The sequence below is a fragment of the Enoplosus armatus genome, chromosome 15 (genome assembly GCF_043641665.1).
Source record: "Enoplosus armatus isolate fEnoArm2 chromosome 15, fEnoArm2.hap1, whole genome shotgun sequence".
NCBI lineage: Eukaryota > Metazoa > Chordata > Actinopteri > Centrarchiformes > Enoplosidae > Enoplosus > Enoplosus armatus.
In genome coordinates, this window is record NC_092194.1 from 18,573,748 (window position 1) to 18,594,290 (window position 20,543).

A 20,543-nucleotide genomic window follows, 5' to 3' on the forward strand; every position below is an offset into this window, starting at 1 on the left:
AGGCACAGTCGGCATATCAAGGGATTACACGTACGGCACTTAAAAAAAGATGAGCCGCAGATGAAGCGCAAATAAGAGGATCTGGGGTTTCTCACGTAACACTGTGTGGGGAGGTGAATGATTAGTAAGCGTTCAGATACGTATGACTGCACAGTGTGTGTAACAGGAGAGCAGCTGTTGCACATGTTGTGTGTTGTGCAGCTGCAGATTATTATAAGTAATATAAGTTTCTATTTCAGTGGAAACATCTAGAAACCCTGATGATCACTTCCTCTTCCTGTCTGTGAAACTAACGAATCACCACCGTGCTTTATTTTCATTAAATATTTTGCTGTTTTCTCACACCTGTACAGTATTTGGGAGGGAACAATGTTGCTGCACCAGAGTGACAATAACTGTTACATAACAAAATTCCTTATGGAAAAGTAAACCGGTACAGTCATTCTTACACATTATAAGCATAACTCAGTATTTGACTGAGATTAATCTCCTACCTCAGCCAAAAGGGAAAATATCTGTAACTGACTGGAAGGCCTCTGACAAATGTGTTTGTGAGTCTTTGTTTTTTTCATTTTCATGTCCTCGTTGTCTCCGTGTGTGTGAATAAGGTTTTTACTCAGATGTAAATGTAATGAGGTGTCCTCCGTCAAAAACGGCACAGGTTCAATCCTTGAAGAAACTGAAAAATGTAGCTGTTTACCTGTTTTACCTGATATTGTATAGCACATTTTAAGGCCAGCTTTCAGGGTATATTCCCTTTTGGTAAGGGAAATTAATATCAAATAGAGTTTAAAGTATTTAAGGGCATTTAAGATGATGTTGAGGAATTTACAAGAAACAAAAGTTGTAGGTTGGATACAGAAAGGGACCCACATATAGATGAACTTTAAGTAATTATCCTGAAAATCAACTCTCTCGTCATTAGTTTTGTCTCGTGTGGCTAGTTTTTATGTCTCATCTTGTGTCTCCTGTGTGCTTCTCACCCCTATATCTGTCTGAACAATATAAATGCGTAATGATTAACTCACACAGATAATCAGTCAAATCTGTTTTTTTTAAAATAAGGGACTTTGCCATATTTTTTTCCTTTGATGTGTAATTTTGGTTTTGCCTTTTTATTCGTACGCCCTGGCCAAGACAACCACTGTCATCATGAAACGTGTTTTCAGATCACTTATGTGAAGAAGCTGAAGCTGCCTTTTCAAGGATACTACAATGTTTATTTTAGAGCAACTCCGATTACATGGTCAGGAAGTACATCGTTATTTAGAGGCGACACTGTGTTGTTCTGTTGTCCTGCTTCCCTCTGCTGCACTAGTTTGAAGACTGACACAAGTGTTGACCGGCAAGAGATGAAAAGACTTTTGAGTTGCACGCGTACGACATTCTTGCACTCTAATCCTCCTCAACCCGGACTGTTGTCTCATCACTGCCGCACTTTATACGTAGTGAGTTTAAAAAAATAGACTTCTTTTGGTAAAAATTGTAAAATATGTAAAACAGTAACTGCTTTGATGATGCAGGGACTAATGATTTTGAAATGTGACTGATTTCTCCATCCCCTGTAAAATAATATGAAAATGAAACAATAAAAAAAATGTATTATACAAAAATATGGATTATTGAGCTCAATGCTGCCCAGTTTCTTGAAATGAAAGGAAAAGTTTTACATTTTGGGAAGTACGCTTATTCTTTTTCTTGCCTTTAGTTGGTTATGTTTGTACACTAAATATGATGCTACTGCCACCAGCCAGCTAACTTAGCTTAGCATAAAGACAGGAAACGGGGAAACAGTTGGTCTGGCAAACTGCAGATTGTGTAACCTTTGGACTTAGCCAGGCTAGCTGCTAGACGTTTTCAGTCTTTATGCTAAGCAAAGTTACCCAGCTGATAGCTTTAGCTTCATATTCATAATCATACAGACAGGAAAGTGGTATTCTAACTTAAGTGAGTAAGCGTATTTCGTAAAATGTCAAACTTTTCCTCCCACGGTTACACTGTGAATCTGACTCTAATTTCAACATTTCATGGCTTAAGATGACCTATTTCTCTGTTTTAATGCATTAATCCAGTTCTTACTTCGCTGATGGCATTTTTAAATTTCTCAAACTAGAATTTCAAAGGATTAATACAAGCACCCTTATAGTAATATTTCCGTTTATTTACATCATATGTAAACATTCAACTCTTAACATGAATGTAAGTGTAGTAAAAGGCATGTTTCACTTGTATAAAACACAGAATGTAAACTCTTGGCAACCTTGCATGTGAATGCTGAGCGGAAAACATGAGTGGGGAGATCCTTATAAATGTAAAAGGAATGTGCAGTTTTTGGCAGATGGAAAAAATTCTTTGAAAATATTGCAGTGGCATGATTCTTTCTCTGATTTGGTTAAAATAGAAAAACCTTCTAATAATCTACATCGACTACAATTATCACAAAATACATTTATGCAATTCAAGCGGTAATCATGGCTCAGACTGACTAGTAGTAGATAGCTTACTAATTGTTTTTATCAACCTGGAAACACAGTAAGAACCCCTGCAATTGTTTAGGAAATGCTGGCACAAAAGTCAAGCAATTTAGCTGCAAATTCTGGAGAAATCAAAAAAAAACACAATATTTGATAAAGATGCTGGTCATTTACCCTGACTTGACCCTTCACAGTATCCTACAGCATTACAATACATTAAGTTGCTTTTTTGCCTACACTGTATTCACATTGTGTCACAAAAATATAGAGTCAAAAAGTTATTTGTGGTTACATGATAATAATGTTGAGTGGTTTTGGTTTGAGGGGCTGTAGTGAAGCACCAAAATACTCAAGTTATTATAATGTAATTACTGCATTATTACACAAAAAAGCAACTTCACATTATAGTACCTCTTACAGTATTACCTGACTGCGTATTAGGTAAGAAACGCTCAAAGTACAGAACATCGAACCCATAATGAAATGAATGATAACAGAAAGAATAAGGACTCCTTTTTGAGAAGTGAGATAGATGGTGTTTAAAAATGTAATCAGTCCCACTCGATGCCAAGAAGCTCACAGCTGACGTCCCACAGTCTCCTCGCTGTCTCCTCACTTCTTCCCTGTGGGGCTACGAAGGCAGGGGTGCAGTCACTGAAATGAAAGGAGGGGGGAATGATTATTACATAAGGGCTAATGATGGTGTGAGTCATCACTCTGGGTGCAGTGATCTCATTTCTATTTGACCTTGTGGATGATAATAATGTTAAGTATCATCATTTCTTTTAACTGTCAGCACTTTGGGAAGGGCAGACCCGGGCAGAAACAAGGAACTGCTTGTTTACAGGTTTGATTTTTTATAAAAAGGGGATAGCTGTGCTTGTAGGATTAGCAAAATCAAGGTTAGCTGCCTCATATCTGTCTTTTTTTGCCCTTCAGTGCATTTAAATTTCCAGTAAATTAACCAAACTGAATCATCACTTTCTTCTGTGGTGACTTACAATGATGCTAGACACAAGTACAAGAAACTAATAATAAGGATTGTGAAAAGCAAAAATACAGATACCCTGACAAGAGATTGAATAATTAGAGCTGAAACATGCCTTCCCCCGATTTTCAGTGGCTCTGAAATCCAGAGGGTAATTTCCCCACATCATTTCAGAAAACCCCAATATGAAAAGTTTAAAATATTGAACTGAACCAACCAGCTATGAGAGTTTACATTTTATAGACATGCTAGTGGAGTGTGGCTAGGGGATGGCACTGTCGGCCGCTCGGTCCTGAAATATTTCAACAATGAAATCTGATACAGATAAATTGAAATGTCTGGACAATTATTAGATGGGTTGCAATGAAATTTGGTGCATTCATCGTGTCCCCCTCAGATGAACTTTTCATCTAACCTCATTTACATTTGTCAAATTCTTTGGCTGCAGATCTAACAACATTCCCATCAGCCTCTGCTCTACTTTGCTTTTTTAGTGCTAATATGCAAGTGTTAGCATGCTAACATGCTAAACTAAGATGGTGAACATTATACCTGCTAAATATTAGCATGTTAGCATTGTCATTGTAAGCATGTTGCCATGCTAGTGTTAGCATTTAGTACAGCCTTACAGAGCTGCTAGCTTGGCTGCAGACTCTTAGTCTTGTCACTCTTACAATGATTCCTATTGTAAGAATGATTGTAAGGGTGTAACTGTTAACATTACAAGGAATATAAAAGGGGGTGAATTCATCCATAGCTTGGCTCCACATCTTACATGCCAGTCCATGTCTGTCTAACTCACCCAGCAGGGGGACTCACATTCCTTCCCTTTCCCCTCATTTTCACGAGTACATGACAAAACAATATAAACAGTCTAATCACAAAACCGTGTTGGAGTCATTGGTGTAGATTAAAGGTAACAAATGTTCCTCCTTTGGTCTTAAAGGAAAGTTTTGAAGCTTCTTTAATAAAGAAGTTGAGATCACATTACCAAACGGCTTCTCCAGGAACACATTTGTTGCACAATTTGATACCTCCTGGCATACTTCCCTTCAGCTGTTAAAATATAACTGTTAATAACTCCCTGTGAGAATAACAAATGGGGAATTTGCATCCCAGTCTTTGAAGTAAACCAAACACATCTCTAGCTTGTTGTCACCTACCTGAAGTGTTTCCCAGAGATTGAGTGCAGTTCGTCTGCCACAGCACAGTAGATGCTGGTCTGTGCTCCTTCCCGTGGGGTTTTTAGGAACGTGGAGAAGATGGTGAAAAATATCGTCATGAGGGTCGAGTGTCTTGTCAGGTCGGAGTTCACCGTCCCCGGGTGGACTGAGTTCACTGTCACGTTGGTACCTGAGAGAACAACAGATCTAAGTCACTTTCTAACCTGCAGTACCAGGCTGATTATTGGAAAATGCTGTTGTTTATTATAAATTGCCTGAAATTGAGCTCAAGGTAAAAGTTCCTCTGTGCTCTCTTTTACTTTTCTTCAAGATAATTTAATTCCAATTTTGTAACCTGATGTTTTAGGTACATACTTCTTCTTCTTCTTCTTATACTGAGCAAATAATAATGGGTGTCACATTTTAGAGCAGAGCTCTTCATTTACTTCCATGATTTTAAACTTCATAAACTTTTTTGCACTTGCTCTTGAAACACCAACATTACAAAACAAAAACTGGTTAAGACGAGTTGCTGTTTGTCTCCCTCCTACTCAAGACACACAACATCATTAATGTTTTGTGTGTGTGTGTGTGTGTGTGTGTGTGTGTGTGTGTTTATATGTGTGTGTTTGTGTACCTTTGAGTCTACGTGCCAACTCTCTGGCAAAGAGCACATTTGCCAGTTTGCTCTGGCAGTATGCTAATCCGCTGTTGTAGCTCCCCTGGCTGTGAAGGTCATGAAAACGGATCCAGCCGAAGTTGTGTGCCAGGGACGAGACCACCACGATCCGGGCCGGCGCGCTGCGCTTCAGCTGCCCGATCAGGAGGGACGTCAACAGGAAGTGACCTGCCAGAAGTAAGAAACACATACAGTCAGTGCTGAACACACACAGTCTGTGTTTCTGTAAACTCTCTTGATTATTAGCATTTATTTACTATAGTATTTTCTGGGTGAGCAAGAGATCCTGTCAACCAGACTTAATTAAGTGTAAACCTTCTTCAACTCATTTTATTGCTAAAATTGTATTTTCACATTTTCCATATAAATGGATAGTTGGCTACAGTAAGAAGCATTAGAGAGATGCGAGAGAAAACAACAGGCCAAAACTAAACAAAAATATTAGATATTTGTTAATAGCGATGGCTTCTTGTCATAGCAGAAAATGTCATAATCAACCACATTTAACTCACCACTAATAAAAATGATGCTTGTGAAATGTGAATGGCTATTATGTTCCCAACTCATCTACAGTATGTCCTGATATGTGGAGTAAATAAAATGTTAGGATTGGCAGCCTTAACATCAGAAATGTTTGCTTGATTAGGCTGATTAATTGTGCACAAAATGCCCTGATCCAAAGGATGAATCAATCAGTTGATCCCTCATGTTTTCAGTCCCGTTTAAGGTTTGATTTCTTCACTGATTCCAGTAAATTTCAGCTCAGTCTTACCCAAGTGATTGACTCCGATATGCATCTCAAAGCCGTCAATTGTTTTTGTGTAGGGGCACATCATCACCCCGGCGTTGTTGATGAGGATATGAAGATGGTTGACCTCTGAGGAAGACAACAAAAAAAGTAACGTGACAGCTGTGATACCTGTTAAACACGAACAAAGCCGGGCTGTGGGTACATGTGAGTATCAAACAGCTACTCTGTGCTTACCTCTGAGGAACTTCTGTGCGAAGGCTCGTATAGAGCAGGTGTCTGCCAGGTCGAGCTCTCTGACCTCCACTTGTGCTTTGGGGTACGCAGCTCGTATGCTGGCCGCAGCTTCTTCGCCCTTTTCCACATCTCGGCACGCCATAATCACCCGAGCCCCTGTCATGTGAAAAATAAGCAGCAGCTAAACTATGAGCAAAACAGAAACTACATGAATTCATAGCAGAGAGGACAGAGGGTGTTTCTGTTGGTCTGTGGTGCGTGAAGCTATTTATTGAAGGCAGTCTCTGGTTTAGGCTTGTTGCTCAGTGATGTAGGATAGTAGTTGTCATAGTTAACCTTAGGCAAAGCTAGAACATGGCAAGGTCAAGTATTGAGCTTTAGGGTCTTTGGTTGACACTTAGGATGATATTTAATTCATGCTATGGTCTTAATGAAGAGCGACACATTGACTTGAACTAAACACAAAAGATGCATAGCTGAAATGCACTGGAGTTGTTTGATACTTGTATACTTAAATACAGTGAAATACTTCCCATGTAATAAAAAGGTGAGCCTTATTTTTGTTGAGAAATGAAATTCCTACAGTAAGTTCCCACCAACATAGCCAAGGATCAGCCCTAAAGGCCTAAGGCAATAGATGTTTTAATGTAACATAGACACTTATATAACACCTTTAGTAAGAGCCAGTCGGTCTTTTATCACAGTGGACATTTTGACTTGTCCTAGTAGGAAAAGCACAGGTTACTAATGTTACTAATAACATTAACGATGGCTTCGTTTTATTCAAATGTCCCAATAAGCCGTGACAGTGTGACAGTGAGCAAGCATGCACATTACCAGGACCCTGAAACTGAAGCAGCTAAATGGAATTCAGCCATCATTAAGTTTTTTTTTTTTACTGCAACAATTCAGTATTATCATTTACTGAAAGGTCACCTCGCATTGCCATATCCAGGGCAGTCTCCTTCCCAATCCCTGTGTTGGCTCCAGTGATGAGGACTGTCTTCCCATCCAGGCCGGCTGTGGACATGCACACTCCTCCTGCTGCATATTTTCTGTTAATGCACAATGACCACTGATTAACACCAGAGACACTGAACAACAGAAGACACTTGAATGACGAGCAGCCCCTTCTGCAGGCGGTATAAATTATGTCCTCCTTGGGATTGGACATATGGACACCCTGGCTTAATTATTCATAGAGAAACTTGGATAATGAACAGTACAGAGCGTCAACTCGTACGACCCACGCCACTGAGCAGGGCCGCCCCATAGCCAATAGCTCTGTTAGAGTAATGCACACAGATATAACTCCTCCCACGCTCAGCCTCCTGATAGGCCCGAGCAGCTCAGATGGAAGACTCCCGGTTCATCTCTGTGCAAAAACTCCCACAGCTCCATCTTTCTGTATCATTGATTTTCTGCTTAGAAAATCAAGTCAGCGTCGTGTGAAATAACAGGTGATGGGCAAAGAAAAACCCTTTAAAATGACAATCAGTGGGGTTAAGTGGTCAGACTTATTTTTAAAAGAATCTAACTGAAGCTCATCGTTTGCATCAGTGCAATGTAATGCCCTGTCAACCAAGTAACAACCTACCCGTGATGTGTTAAACACTGCATTTATATGAGAATTAATGAGTGTATTAATAGCTAGTTACATTAGTGTATTAATTGCCGCTTACCGTATATGTGGTGCGAATAAAATCACCAGTAACGTCACCACTCCGAGGCCCGCGACAATTAATAAAAGCAACATCACACCACGGATATGCGCTTTACTGTCTCCTCCAGCAGGATGCCACTGCTCTGTGGCAGAACAGCTGATGTCAAAGCATAAAGGGGTGCAGAGCGTAGCACCGCGAACGGAATCATGGGATTGTAGTTTTTATAGCCCTGGTCAGAGAAGAATTGAGGATTAGACATGTGTATTATTTTTAAATGCATTCAGTGTAAATGTATTTATTGTAGTATGGCAAGACAAATCCTGTTATCCCAGGATATAAACAGTTTGGGGGAATTGTATTATTGTATTATGATTAATATAAGTAGATTTCATTTTCTTTCTAATAATAGCTATTAATTATTTTTTGCCTCCAAGAGACCTTATGATACAAATGCTTTTAGATATAATGCCTACCAAGAACAACACAAGCACTGAAGAAAAAGGAAAAACAACAAGAGTAAAGCAACAATAACCATGAACAAAAACAAAACAATAATCACACAAATATATAAATAACACAAACACATACACAATAAGTCTATGTTCAAGGTTTCCACGTACAAGTAAATAAATAACTTTCGTAAGTAGTAGTAGCAGCAATAGTAGTGTTTAAAACTCGTTGAAAACTCACTTCCCAGAAGGCACCGTGAAAGCTCTCCGCGTAGTGCCTGAATAGAATTGCGATCGGGGTGCTTTTCAAGTCTTTTTCACCGAGATTTGTCATTATTTTAGTAAGTTGTATTCATATTGGCAATCTTGTATTTAGTCTGTTTTATTTTTTGTAATTAAAAAAACCCCAAACAAAACATAGTTGTGTTTGATTTTTGGTCTGGAGTTTCAGGAAGTGGATCACGAGGGCCCATTATGCGGAAAAGTCTCGGGGATGTGATTATCACCAAAGCAAAAACTGCTAGATTAACAGCTCGCACTCGTGACTGTAAATAGTGCCGTATTTTACAGGAAAAGACAAAGTCGATTCTCAAGAAAGGGCAGCTGAGCTAACGTTAAAGCAAAATGTCGTCGGAGGAATTCGAGAAGTTGCACGAAATCTACAGATCGCTGTACGATGAGCTCAAGCTAATGCCAGAGAGAGTTCTGAAATGTCACGGAGGTAAACGGTTTATATTGTCGTTTCACCAGCTAATGTTAACGTTAAGCTAACTGCGTAACCAAAGTAAACCCTCTGGTGTTTTGCTTTTCTGTGCTGTAAAACGGGAACTTTGTTGTATCCTCAGAGGAGAGGAAGAGGATGGTGAGAAGCTTCGATGAGAGGCAGGGGGAGGCGGAGGAAGTGGTGAGCTGCTCTCCTGTTTATGTGTTTTTGGAGGTGATATCTGCTAGCTACGAACTTTAATAAAACATTATTGAAGTAAACAGCTTCATGTAAAAATTGCTGCAATCCCTGCATTCATTGCCTTAGTTAAAGTACCAAATATTATCAGCAATATGTATCAAAGTCTCAAGAGTAAATGCACTAAATTAAAAAGAGTAAATCATGTAATATGCAGAATGGGTACTTTTTTGTTACACTCACTTACACTTATTAGGTATAAACTAATGTAGTCACATACACAGCAATAAATCCCACCTTCATGGTAATGTTCAGGTTCTTTAAACTGTGTTAGAGAGGTGTTGATTCAACTTTATAGTCATTTTTGGAGGTTGTAGTTTGTTGAATCATCACCTCTTAGTAACAGTTTCAGAAGCTAGATAATAAAGATTAAATTATTTTAAAAAATGGTGGAAGTGGAGCTAATTTTAGCTACTTTATATGCCGTTGGTAGTTACATTTACAACAATGCATCATCTTTTATAAACTAAAATATATTTTATGTTAGGAATCATTCTGTAAAGTAAATATAAACAATAGCTAAAAATATTTCCCCTTTGAAATGCAAATATCATGAACATGATTTGACAGCTTTATACATCAAGATATCACTATAACATTTCCTAACCCAGTAGTTACTCCGTCAGTGTCCTCTGCATGGGTATGTCATCGTTATTGTGTCCACGAGTACTTTACGAGAAAGATGTTACCTCTTTCTCTGGAATAAACACAATACAATTTTATTATCTGTCTCCAGTTACAAGGAATGGAAGAAGAGCTGCGTGCTGCCCCTTCCTCTCACCGAAATGCTATGAGTACAAAGCTGCGTCTCTACCGCCGGGATCTGGGAAAGCTGCAGAGGGACATGAAAAACTCTGCTCCTGGCTTTGGTTCTTCTTTCCAGCCAGTGGAAGGAAGTCATCAGGGCATCTATTCATCACAAAATCAACAAAGTGTGAGTGTGGGGCTGTGGACTGCTGGTTGAGCATGGTGTGGGGTATATATATATATATTTTTTTTATTCCTGTAAATATTGGCTGATTGTACAATGTGACTACCTGCAGAGACATTTCCAGTGTAATTACAAGGACATTTAAAAGTAGGAAATGTTTCAGCTATCTAAACTATGAATAGAAAATGTCAGCTTTGGTTGTCAGTCTCACAGATTGAAAGAAAGAAGCTTGCGTCTCTTTTCTGCTTTTTGTAAAAATAAATTCTGGGGAAATGCAGGAAAACAATAAATCGATTAAGCAGAAGTTTGAGGAAAAGTTGGCACACTAAGGAGGAAATTTCACTTTGAAATAAACCTTGTGTTCAACAAAACATATTGATATCTGAGGGAGTAAGAGTATCTGCGAATTTATTCTTTTTCTTTTCTCGTTTTCTCTTCTTCTTCTGTCATTTTTGCCCACCTATGCAGACACACCTGCAGTCCCAGAGGGCCTTACTACTCCAGGGCACAGAGTGTCTGAACAATGCCAGCCAGAGTATCGAACGAAGTCAGCGCATCGCCAATGAGACGGAGCACATTGGCACAGATATCATCGAGGAGCTGGGAGAGCAGAGGGAACAGCTGGACCGCACCAGAAACAGAGTGAGCTGTGAATTGTTATTATGCTACTCTACGAGATGAGATTGTGCTGCTGCATTACTTTTAATCTGCTATGGGTAGATATTGTATGTTAGACATTTTAGTCACTTGATTCAGTTTCTTATATTTTATTGAATTTCTTAAAGTTAAACTTAGTTTAGGGAAAAAATAGGTGGTACATCTCAGGTTTGGGTCAATATGAATTATATTAGTTGGATATTGGGAGAAGTAAAAAAAAAACAAAAATGAGTTGTTGTCAGACCCTGATTTTGTTAAATCTATTCTGTCTTTTGTTTATGTTGTAGTTGGTGAATACTGGAGAAAACCTTAGTCGAAGTAGAAAAATTCTTCGTGCCATGGCACGGCGGTAAGTGAGGTTATTCATTTAATCTTGTTCTTTTTTTATTAAATTATTATTAAAACATGGATTTGGTGAAAAAACGTTTTTCTCTTGGCAGTCCTGCTGTATTTTACTTAAATGTGATAAAATCATTTACAGTGAAAATTTCATGAAGTATGATTTATGTCTTCTGTAAATGCTTGTGGAACAATGAGCCTCTGCTTATTGTCGTTACTGTTTTGTCTTGCAGGCTGGTGACGAACAAGTTGCTGTTAGGTGTCATCATTTTAATGGAGTTGGCCATTTTAGGTGCTGTGGTTTATCTGAAGTTCTTCCGACGATGAGCAAACTACCATCTGAAAACAGTCTTAAGTTCTGGATCCAGCGCAAACCCAGACTCTCTGCATCTGTCTCCACTGACTGTCCAGTAGCAATAATACTGTTCTGCTGCATTCAGCCATCGGTTTCTATGAGTTAAAATCAGGACGATGAGATGGTTCAGTCTTAAAGTGACCTTTACTGAGAGAGGATTCTGCCTGTGGGAAGCTGAAGTTCATTTGACTGGAAGTTTGAACTTGTTAATGGACCAAACCTACAGAAACTGCATGGACAAACTGTGAACTGGGATTTGCACTGTTAATGCCCGTGATGCCCTGCAGGAAGTGTGTGCTGGCTGCTGCCGCCCTCAGAGATGAATCTCTGTAAGAATTTATTGAAGCCTGGGTATGTTTAGATTCTCCGGTGACAGTACTTGTGAAGTGTTACTGATAGACGTTGGCGCAGCAGTTCTGGGTGGTTTATAAATTCTCAGATTGGGATACTCTCAAAACAATTGTATTGTGCGATTATCTTTATAAAACTAAACAACAGTATGCGATGAAACAGTTGAAGCTATTTTTGTTGTGTTGTCATGCCCTGAGTTCTGAGACCTGATGCCAAATTTGGCAGTCAGAGGTGTGAGTGGAAACTCTTAATACATGCAATGTTCTTAACAGTTAATAATGTTGTCTAATCACTGTATAACACAATCACTGTTTGAAGTAGGCTTCAGTATTCGTTATTTGACAGTCCGCATATCATTAAAGCTAATCTTCTGCAAACCTCAGTTTGCATTGTATCTGATATTTCCTTGGACGGCAGCCAAACTGGCCAAAGTTAATAAAACATCCGCTGTGGAGCTGACGTCACCACAGTTTGTTACTGGCTGAAGTGCCAGACCAGGCCATGTTGGTTCTGGGTAAACAGCATCTGTTACTATTGAATTCATTCTCAAATAATAGGTGATAAGGTTATTTTTAGTGCCGTGTTTTTGACGAGGCACATCTGCCACAATGTTTTTCTTCCGCATAGATATCATGCCTTTGTGGCGTGATGCCAAGTACGAAAACATGTTTGGTGACCTGCTTGTGTGGATCAGGTGGCGGGTGAGGCCGGGCCGGGGATGGGATTATCATCAAAGCAAAAGTACTCGATTAACAACTCACAGTTGACTGTAATTAGTGTTGTATTTTACAGCAAAAGACAAAGGAATTTCTTTCTCAAGAAAAGGCAAAATGTCATCGGAGGAAAGAAGTTGCATGAAATCTACAGCTGACTGTATGATGAAACAAGCTAAGGAGGAAATAAGACACCTGTACACATGAGAAAAAAATGTAATCACATTTATGGAAGACTAAAATATAAACTCTTTGTTACAAGGACAAAAGTCATTTAGTGGCCACAACAAGTCAAACATGGACCAAGCATTAGATCAGTTCAAGCTTAATTATGCAAATAGTTTTTGCCAGCATTTGAATCAAAGCTGGATATTAACAGTTTTCAAGCCAATTGATACTGATGTAGTCAGTATAAATTTATACACACAGCCATTCTAGTATATGTACTAGTAGGTTCATTGCGAAAATACAAAAGTAAGAAAGAAAATACAGTAACCACAGCTGGTCCAAAAGTGCACACATTATTACTAGTTTTTACTAACTGGCACAGCCACAAAACAAAGTTGAGAGTCTGAGTCACGTTGGACTGTTGACTTCACACTAAGTCAAACTTGGTTTATCATACCTCTGAGGCAGGTTCATTCTCTTGTAAACCAAACACATAATAAATATGTGGCCACTGTTCTCTAACACTTATTACATACAGGAGCAAAATAAGTTAGTATTGCTGTTTAAATGAATAGTATTCCCATCGGCAAGTGTAGTAGTTTCTAAATTATGTCATTGGCTTTTGTCTCAGCAGTATTAATGTGAGCTTTCTCCTTAAATCTCTAAAGCCCTTTAGTACTTTTATGAATCCAGACATCGTTTTGTTTTCATCATTCAACACAACACTAAACAGCAAAGAGATGAGAACAAAAACTTAAAAAGTCAGCTACTATTAGATTCAGTCTTTGTTTGCGGAATGCTCAGGGATAATATTGAGAAAGTTCATCGCTTTGCTTCATGCTATCAGAGGCGGAGCTGCTCTGTGTCGTCCTTCACAGGGGGAATCTCATCAATGGACACGTGAGCGCCCTCTCTTGTCTGTCCCAGAGACGACGCGATGACGTTGACCGCTAACGAGGCGGTGGCCTCCACGGCTTCACGGTTGGCACCCAGCACAGGGTTTACCTCTACCAGGTCCATGGCCGACAGCAGACCTGCACATCAACACATTCACACACGTTAGACACAAAAAAACAGACAAAATAAGGTATCTGTCACAGCAGCACGAAGCTGTCTATATAGGAGGTTGTGGCCATATTTGTAGTCATCTGCACCTGTGTTATGGATTTCCTCTGTGATGTAGATTCCCTCCCTGTAGGTCAAACCTCCGTTCACTGGCGTTCCTGTGGCCGGAGCCAGAGACGGGTCGAATGCATCGATGTCATAGCTCAAGTGGATTGGTCGCTGTTTTCTGTTCAAGAAGGTGAGAAGTGTGAATTTAAGGTTCACTTCAACTCAAGACATGGTACATCAAGTAAATGATATCAATCACACAATCACGTTAAAATGTTTAACAGTAAGTGAATATCATAATCTGTAAAAGATACCTTGCCAGAAGATGGTCAAGAGTGACTTCCATGACCCTTTGGATGCCTAGTCTGTCGATATCCCTCATGGTAAAGTACTGGATCCCCAGGGTCTTCAGGATGTGGCTGTAATAAACAAAACCAAAAACATCAGGATCTAGTTTCACAGTGCTTACATGTTGTATATAGTTTGTGATAGTATGCACTTACTGCTCTCCTGGGTCAACGTCCCGCAGCCCAATGTACACCAGGTCCCTTGAGGACAGGAATGGCTTCATCCAGGAGAACCCTGGGATATCTGGCATCTGTCGTGGACAGATAATATGGAACATATACGTATGTAAGGACAGAAAAAATATATGACTGTTAACATTTCTTGTTGGAAAGTCACAGAACTCATTCTGAATATTCTGATCATGTTTTTTTGTTCCCGATCAGAGGATTTTAATATCGTGTATATATACATATATTATCTGCCAGCCAAATCCATTTTTTTCCTTCCTATTACAACTGCATGACAAACTGAGGCTACAGTAACATTTCCTTAGAATACAGTAACAGTAGTCATTAATCAGTTTGAGATACAAAAGTATGTAACTTCAGTATCTCTTCAAGTCTGGGTGCTCCCATGTAGGAGGAGTTGGGGGGCCTTTACATCTCTGAGCGCAGGGACCCATCACCTCATAATCTGTCCTTGTTTGCATAGGAGGAAGTTCTGTCAGAGGGGTGACAACTTTGTTTTTCTGAATCAATAAATGAGAATCTAAAGCCACTTTTAGTTTCATATTGAAAATGATTCAGTTGATCACACCGCTCCTTCACCAGAACATCAAAGTCAAATATGATTCTGAAGACACGGTGCACATTAAAATGTCACTTGCATGTATTAACTAGTGTCCTTTGCTAAAATACTGTCAAGTCGTGTGAACTAAACAAGGTCAACCGATACAAAGTGCCTGAAATGCAAAAGATCCCGTGTACAGTTTGTTTTATTGAAGCCTGATATTTCTCCTCACCTTGTCTTGCAGCTCTTTGAGCATGAATGCCACAGGCTGGCCGTGGAGGTTCCCTGATGGAGAAGTCATGGGCGTATTTACATCTGCATGAGCATCAACCCAGATGAGACACAGGTCAGGACACTGCTGGGCATGGCCTCTCACTGATCCAATAGCAAGGCTATGAAAGGAGAAGTGACAGTCATATAAATATCTGCTGTTTATAGCGTATCACTGCAGGAGAGTTATAGCATTAACACTTATGGCAGAATGATGTACACCTAAATAGTAGGTGCTGTTCACATATATTACATTATTATTATTATTATTATTATTATTGTTATGCAGTTACCTGTGATCACCACCCAGCATGACAAGGGTGTGCCCAGCGCCGACAGCTCTGCTCACTGCGCCAGCTATTATCTTATTTGCTCCACCCACAGTGCGAGGGGACTTTACATTCATGTAGGGTTCGTCCTTCTCAAGATGGTGGAAGTTCAGGTCGCCAAAGTCGTGGACAGAGTAGTCTGAGGAACACAACAACAACAAGACGCTGCCATCAATTCAAGCACTTAATGCTTTTAAGGCATTTAGTTGGGTCACTCTTTTGATGAAGTTTACGGGGACTGATTGAGCAAGGGTTTCACACCAGGACATCTGACTGTTGGATGGACACACACTAGCTGTTGCATGGATGGAACCTGCAATCTGTTGGTTCTGGACGGTCTCTCTAATCATCAGAACACTGTCCTGTTGTCTGTTTTGAAGGAGCATTTGTGCTTTGAAGACTGCAGGTGCCAGTTTCAGTTGAAAAGCCCACATAATCTGTAGCTTCTTTAGCATAACTTGACATGCAACTGTCTACCTTGACGTCTGAGGAGGCTGACTCATTCGATGCCAGTGAAACATTAGTGACAGAGCACTTTCCATTTGTACCATTTCCCACGCCAGCTCAGGTTTCAGTCACTGCAGTTCGCCCTATGCTAGGTGGCTGCAGAAGTAAAGACCAGAAAATTTCCACTTAGTTCAGGACACAGACTGTGAAGTAAACAAGTGATGTGATCTACCATATTGGGGGTTCATCTGGCAATGCGAGCCTTGACGGCAGTGTAATGTTACTCTGCTGATCTAAGGGGGACCAATGAGGTTCAATACCATTTGTAGACAGGACAGGAATAGCCCTTGTCTTGGAGCAATCGTGAGCATCTATTGCAGGACAATTCAAAACGTCTGTTATAGCAGCAACAGGCTGCAAGTTCAGCATCTGTTTACTGTGAAATGCAATGTTATAGCTTCAAAGTGTACTGTTTCCTGTAGTCCAATTCTTAAGATTATTATTTTGATTATATGTAGGATTTTCTTTTATTGAGAGAGATTGTACAAACGGACTGAAACCCTGAGAGTGTAAAGATTACCAGATGACTTGGCATCGAGTTCAGTTCGGGTTTGGTTTCACACGTTGACATAGCAGCTGTATCTTTTTTCACTGCTGCCAAATTGACATCAGGCCACCAGGAAGATGACTCCTCGCCGACTCATTGCCTTCAACTTCAGCAGACTAGGGGCATTTCTCAAACCTCTGATTTCAAACTTGAAGAACATTTGATGTAAAACCCTGTAATTACAGTAATGTTAGTTCTCAACAAGCAAGGGTGTAATTTCCTGTCATGAATGGGGTTTTTAAAAAATCATGGTTTCCCATCCAGCATTATTATAATCCCAATAATGAAAAGAATTACCATAATTCTAAATTTCCCGTGCTTCACAATATCTTTTGCATAGATGTTAGTGTCTGAATAGTTCTTAAATTACTTTCAAAATATACCAGGATCAGCCAAAACATGTCTTTCCTTAAAAGAAATGACGAATTGGACACTGGAAACAATCTGTATTTAAAAAAGTTGAAATATGTGGAACCATGTGTAAATATATTTTAACCTATTAGGTGTATTTGACCGCCACGCACTGCAGTAAAATACATGTATACATGCAGTAATAACTGTGTGTGAACGTATGCCAGCTACAAAAGATAAAAAGATGTCTCAACTTTGGAAATACTTCTGCGTGAGGATGAGGAGGGTTGTGCCTCTTACACAACGTCTGATGTTTACAGCTGATGAGCACATGTCTGAGACCAGCCACGCTAGGATTACCAGTCAAATGCTGTAACTCTCTGGGTCTGTTGAATTGACTACAACACAGGAACAGCTATTACTGCCCTTATCTGTCACACACCTAGATTACCCATTGTATGAAGACTCGCATAAAGCTGCCATTAACACCGAGGAACTCAGCACGGAGTTCATAGTGACCTTGTACTCCTGTCAACTGTGGAATAACGATAGTAGATTTATACTCCTACAAGTACAAGTAATAGCCTACAAGTAAAAGTATTTATAGATTTATAGCAACCTTATCAACCTTGCCAAGTTTTAATCTTCTGTGGAGTCAACAGGCTCCCCTTGGCTTTAGACTCTTGGTGTGCCATCCAGTATAACGTGACCTCCTCATAGTTTATGGTATTTTTCCTTTTCTTATTGTGTAATTACACTATTTTGTAAGATAATCCTGCATACAGTAGACTTCTAGGTGTATGATAATTATTCATTTTGACACCACCTTTGGCTCACTGTCATTATCTTAATCAAATACAAAAAGATGAATTATTAATAACAGCCGTAAACGATAAAACAAATGATAAGTTAAAGCCCTTATTACTTTATTGTACCAAATAGCATTTTGTATGTGCTATGGTGCCATTTTAATCCTCAGTGTGTCCTAGTTATTTAAAAAAGGACCACAGATAGACTTTAAGTAGCCTAGGCCGACTTTATAGTGACCTTATCATACTTAGTGGTATCTTTAAAGCAGGCTATCTTTACATTATTCCTGTCGTGGCTGTTGCTGTAGGACATTCCTTTCTCTCAAATCTCCTTTGTTACGCATGCATGGAATTTGAAGCACAATGCGACCTCGTTGACCTGCGCTGTGAAATAAAGATGAGGTTCTTTCCGCCTGTGGTTTCCTCTTTCATCTCTAAAGCAGCTCTGCCTGTCCCACTGCAGACAGCAGGCGCCTCCATTGAAACGAAACAAAAAGAAGAAAGAAAAGAAAGAGAGTTGTTACAGTGGGGCTGAGTCTGTCTGCAGTGACGACAGAGTGGAAATAAATGAGCCATCCGCTTCCTGCGCCCTTCCTGCGCATGTGCTGAGGGGCGAGACGGAACCAGGCATGTGGCTCCCCCGAATGGAAAAAAGAAATCTCATGCGTGGTGCAGAGTTACCACAGAGTCCTCTGATGTGTCTGTGTTGTTTCACAGTGACCCTGCTGTACTTGACGGTGTTCTTGCTCCTGCACGGCATCGCGTTAGCGGCTGTTTGTGGTCGCCATTACTTCATCTTTATAATATTCAGTGAGGCTATTCTTGTATTGTGCCTGGTTTGCCGTAGAACTGCTTGCAAACATATACACAAAACAAAAACCCGCATGTTTGAGATGTACGTTGCTCAGTGGATATTATGGCAGTTTATCATATTTACAGAGATTTCATATTCTGCTGTATCACTATAATATTCCTATTAACATGCCGGTGAGCGGATGTTGAGAAGACAGGAGGATCTTATTGAGACTGGACTACAGAGATCACTCTGTGTGCTGGACTAACCTCTCCAAGGCTACATGTCGCGTGTTTATATTGACTGTCTCCCTGTGATGTAACAGGCTGGCAGAGTTAAATTAGTCTTTATGCTGCTCGGGCGAGCCGGCAGGTTACACCCATCCACTGTTACATAACGCAGCAGCACCGGCTGCTCCATTATTATCCCCTCTTCCGCCACCTACCTAAACCGGAGAGCCTCTCGATGAGCCCCGCATCTCTGATGACTTTAGGGCCGTGCTCCACGCCTCTTCTTTTCTGTCAAACACAAAAAAAGGGATTAAGTTAAGTCAGTGTCGAAGGTGTTGGCCATGAGGTCATAATAAAAAATAAAAGTCCTATTATTTATAAAACGCTTTTCTTACCTGTCCTCTTGAAAACGGAGCGCCCAGCACAGCCACGGACTGAGCTCTGCTTTGCTGGCAAGTGTGGCTGAGTTGAGCCCTGAGGAGACGGAACAGAGGTCCTTTCAAAGCCATTTTTCTTTTCAAGAAGTACAGATTCGACCCAGTCCGAGTCAAACCGACAAGCCGACCGACGAGTCTGACGAAAGCTCTGTGAGATGTTGCGCTGGTGGATACTGTATGTGGCCGCGCTGGTGCAAGGGGCCGGCTTTATGGCTCCCGAGCCTACTTAATATTCATGAGCTGGTGAATAGAAAGACTGCTGGTGGAGATTATCACACCCTAATTTATTCACAGAAACATAACGTGTCTTTGAGTATTTCGAAATGATTAGTGATGCTCAGCGTAAGTTTATAACGTGTTATAAAGTTTATTACTGCCAGTATATGTATATATAGCGTCTGACGTCAGGTTGAATGACACACCTTCGGAGTAGCCAATAGGAAATTGCGAAATAAATGGGTTCGCCCTGTGGGCGTGGCCTGCGCGCTGATGTCGGCCAAGTGCCTTTTTGAAATGTTTGTTATGAAGCGTCGCACCGCGGTCTCATCCAGGTGGAAATTTCCACAGACTCAACCAAGCGGGACTGATACGTTTGTTTACATTCTAGCGTTTGGCCTGGATGTTTGTCCACACGTGTTCCGTCCAAAACATATCGGATTTCAGGTCAAGACGAAAACGCAAAACAACCTTTACATCTTTCCATATAATATGTAGGGTACCCTGACAAGTGTCTGTCCTAGGGTCCCGCTATCATAGTGCAAGAATTCGTATTCAAAAAGAAGTTCCTATACCACCATTTATTAAGCCACTTAATTAAACGTACTTAAGTATTATCAGCAAACTATATTATTAGCTATTATTAACTGTTATTAGCTACTGACTGTTTATCTGGTCGAGGTAGAGCTAATTGTAATTACTTTAGAAACTGCTGAGTAGTTCATAACGGTGCAATATATTCACAAACTCATGTTTTGTATATAAAGGGTTTTTGTATTCTTATGTTGCACCAGAGAGACTGACGAACAAGACTTTTTGTTATACTGGACTTGTAAGATATAATGACCATACAGTTGAATTGAATAATCTTCATCTGCAAAGTAACTTGTCACTATAGCCTTACATGAATTTAGTGGCGCAAAGTAGCACGGAAACACTACAGCTAGGGTTAGGGTTACAAGTTGCTCAAATGTAATTTATCACTGT

At 40.0% G+C, this 20,543-nt stretch overlaps 3 protein-coding genes across 5 annotated transcripts; 1 reads left to right on the forward strand and 2 right to left on the reverse strand.

Moving 5' to 3' along the window:
* Nucleotides 1-3,025: 3,025 nt before the first annotated feature.
* On the reverse strand, nt 3,026-8,060 carry rdh12 (retinol dehydrogenase 12). The gene is made up of 7 exons (XM_070919791.1): nt 7,972-8,060; nt 7,226-7,344; nt 6,290-6,445; nt 6,077-6,181; nt 5,263-5,472; nt 4,626-4,815; nt 3,026-3,128 (listed from the first exon to the last, which is right to left on the reverse strand). Exons 1-7 carry the CDS (start codon nt 8,043-8,045, stop codon nt 3,026-3,028), a joined length of 957 nt encoding a protein of 318 aa, XP_070775892.1. The 5' UTR covers nt 8,046-8,060.
* Nucleotides 8,061-9,014: 954 nt separating this feature from the next.
* vti1b (vesicle transport through interaction with t-SNAREs 1B) lies at nt 9,015-12,378 on the forward strand. Its single transcript, XM_070920485.1, has 6 exons — nt 9,015-9,123; nt 9,248-9,306; nt 10,100-10,297; nt 10,763-10,936; nt 11,239-11,300; nt 11,524-12,378. Exons 1-6 carry the CDS (start codon nt 9,027-9,029, stop codon nt 11,615-11,617), a joined length of 684 nt encoding a protein of 227 aa, XP_070776586.1. The 5' UTR covers nt 9,015-9,026; the 3' UTR covers nt 11,618-12,378.
* Nucleotides 12,379-12,917: 539 nt separating this feature from the next.
* arg2 (arginase 2) lies at nt 12,918-19,496 on the reverse strand. 3 transcript variants are annotated; one of them, XM_070919741.1, is made up of 9 exons: nt 19,299-19,496; nt 19,119-19,191; nt 17,898-17,907; nt 15,631-15,831; nt 15,300-15,459; nt 14,494-14,588; nt 14,305-14,409; nt 14,032-14,168; nt 12,918-13,911 (listed from the first exon to the last, which is right to left on the reverse strand). In XM_070919741.1, the coding sequence occupies exons 1-9, from the start codon at nt 19,410-19,412 to the stop codon at nt 13,721-13,723; spliced, it is 1,086 nt and encodes a 361-aa protein (XP_070775842.1). In that variant the 5' UTR covers nt 19,413-19,496; the 3' UTR covers nt 12,918-13,720. The 3 variants fall into 3 exon arrangements, with proteins under 3 accessions (XP_070775842.1, XP_070775841.1, XP_070775843.1); XM_070919740.1 differs by lacking the exon at nt 17,898-17,907 and having other exon boundaries at nt 15,631-15,805; XM_070919742.1 differs by lacking the exons at nt 14,494-14,588; nt 15,300-15,459; nt 17,898-17,907 and having other exon boundaries at nt 15,631-15,805.
* Nucleotides 19,497-20,543: the final 1,047 nt, after the last annotated feature.

Bases quoted from the DNA above. Each gene is read 5' to 3' on its own strand.
- rdh12 (XM_070919791.1), bottom strand. From the start codon at position 8,045: ATGTTGCTTTTATTAATTGTCGCGGGCCTCGGAGTGGTGACGTTACTG. The intron at 7,345-7,971 runs GTAAGCGGCAAT...GTGCATTAACAG, and splicing joins TTATTCGCACCACATATACG to AAAATATGCAGCAGGAGGAG. The intron at 3,129-4,625 runs GTAGGTGACAAC...CTTTCATTTCAG, and splicing joins ATCTCTGGGAAACACTTCAG to TGACTGCACCCCTGCCTTCG.
- vti1b (XM_070920485.1), top strand. From the start codon at position 9,027: ATGTCGTCGGAGGAATTCGAGAAGTTGCACGAAATCTACAGATCGCTG. The intron at 10,298-10,762 runs GTGAGTGTGGGG...CCACCTATGCAG, and splicing joins CATCACAAAATCAACAAAGT to ACACACCTGCAGTCCCAGAG. The intron at 11,301-11,523 runs GTAAGTGAGGTT...TTTGTCTTGCAG, and splicing joins CTTCGTGCCATGGCACGGCG to GCTGGTGACGAACAAGTTGC.
- arg2 (XM_070919741.1), bottom strand. From the start codon at position 19,412: ATGGCTTTGAAAGGACCTCTGTTCCGTCTCCTCAGGGCTCAACTCAGC. The intron at 19,192-19,298 runs GTAAGAAAAGCG...TGTGTTTGACAG, and splicing joins CTCCGTTTTCAAGAGGACAG to AAAAGAAGAGGCGTGGAGCA. The intron at 15,460-15,630 runs GTAACTGCATAA...CTCCTTTCATAG, and splicing joins ATGCTGGGTGGTGATCACAG to CCTTGCTATTGGATCAGTGA.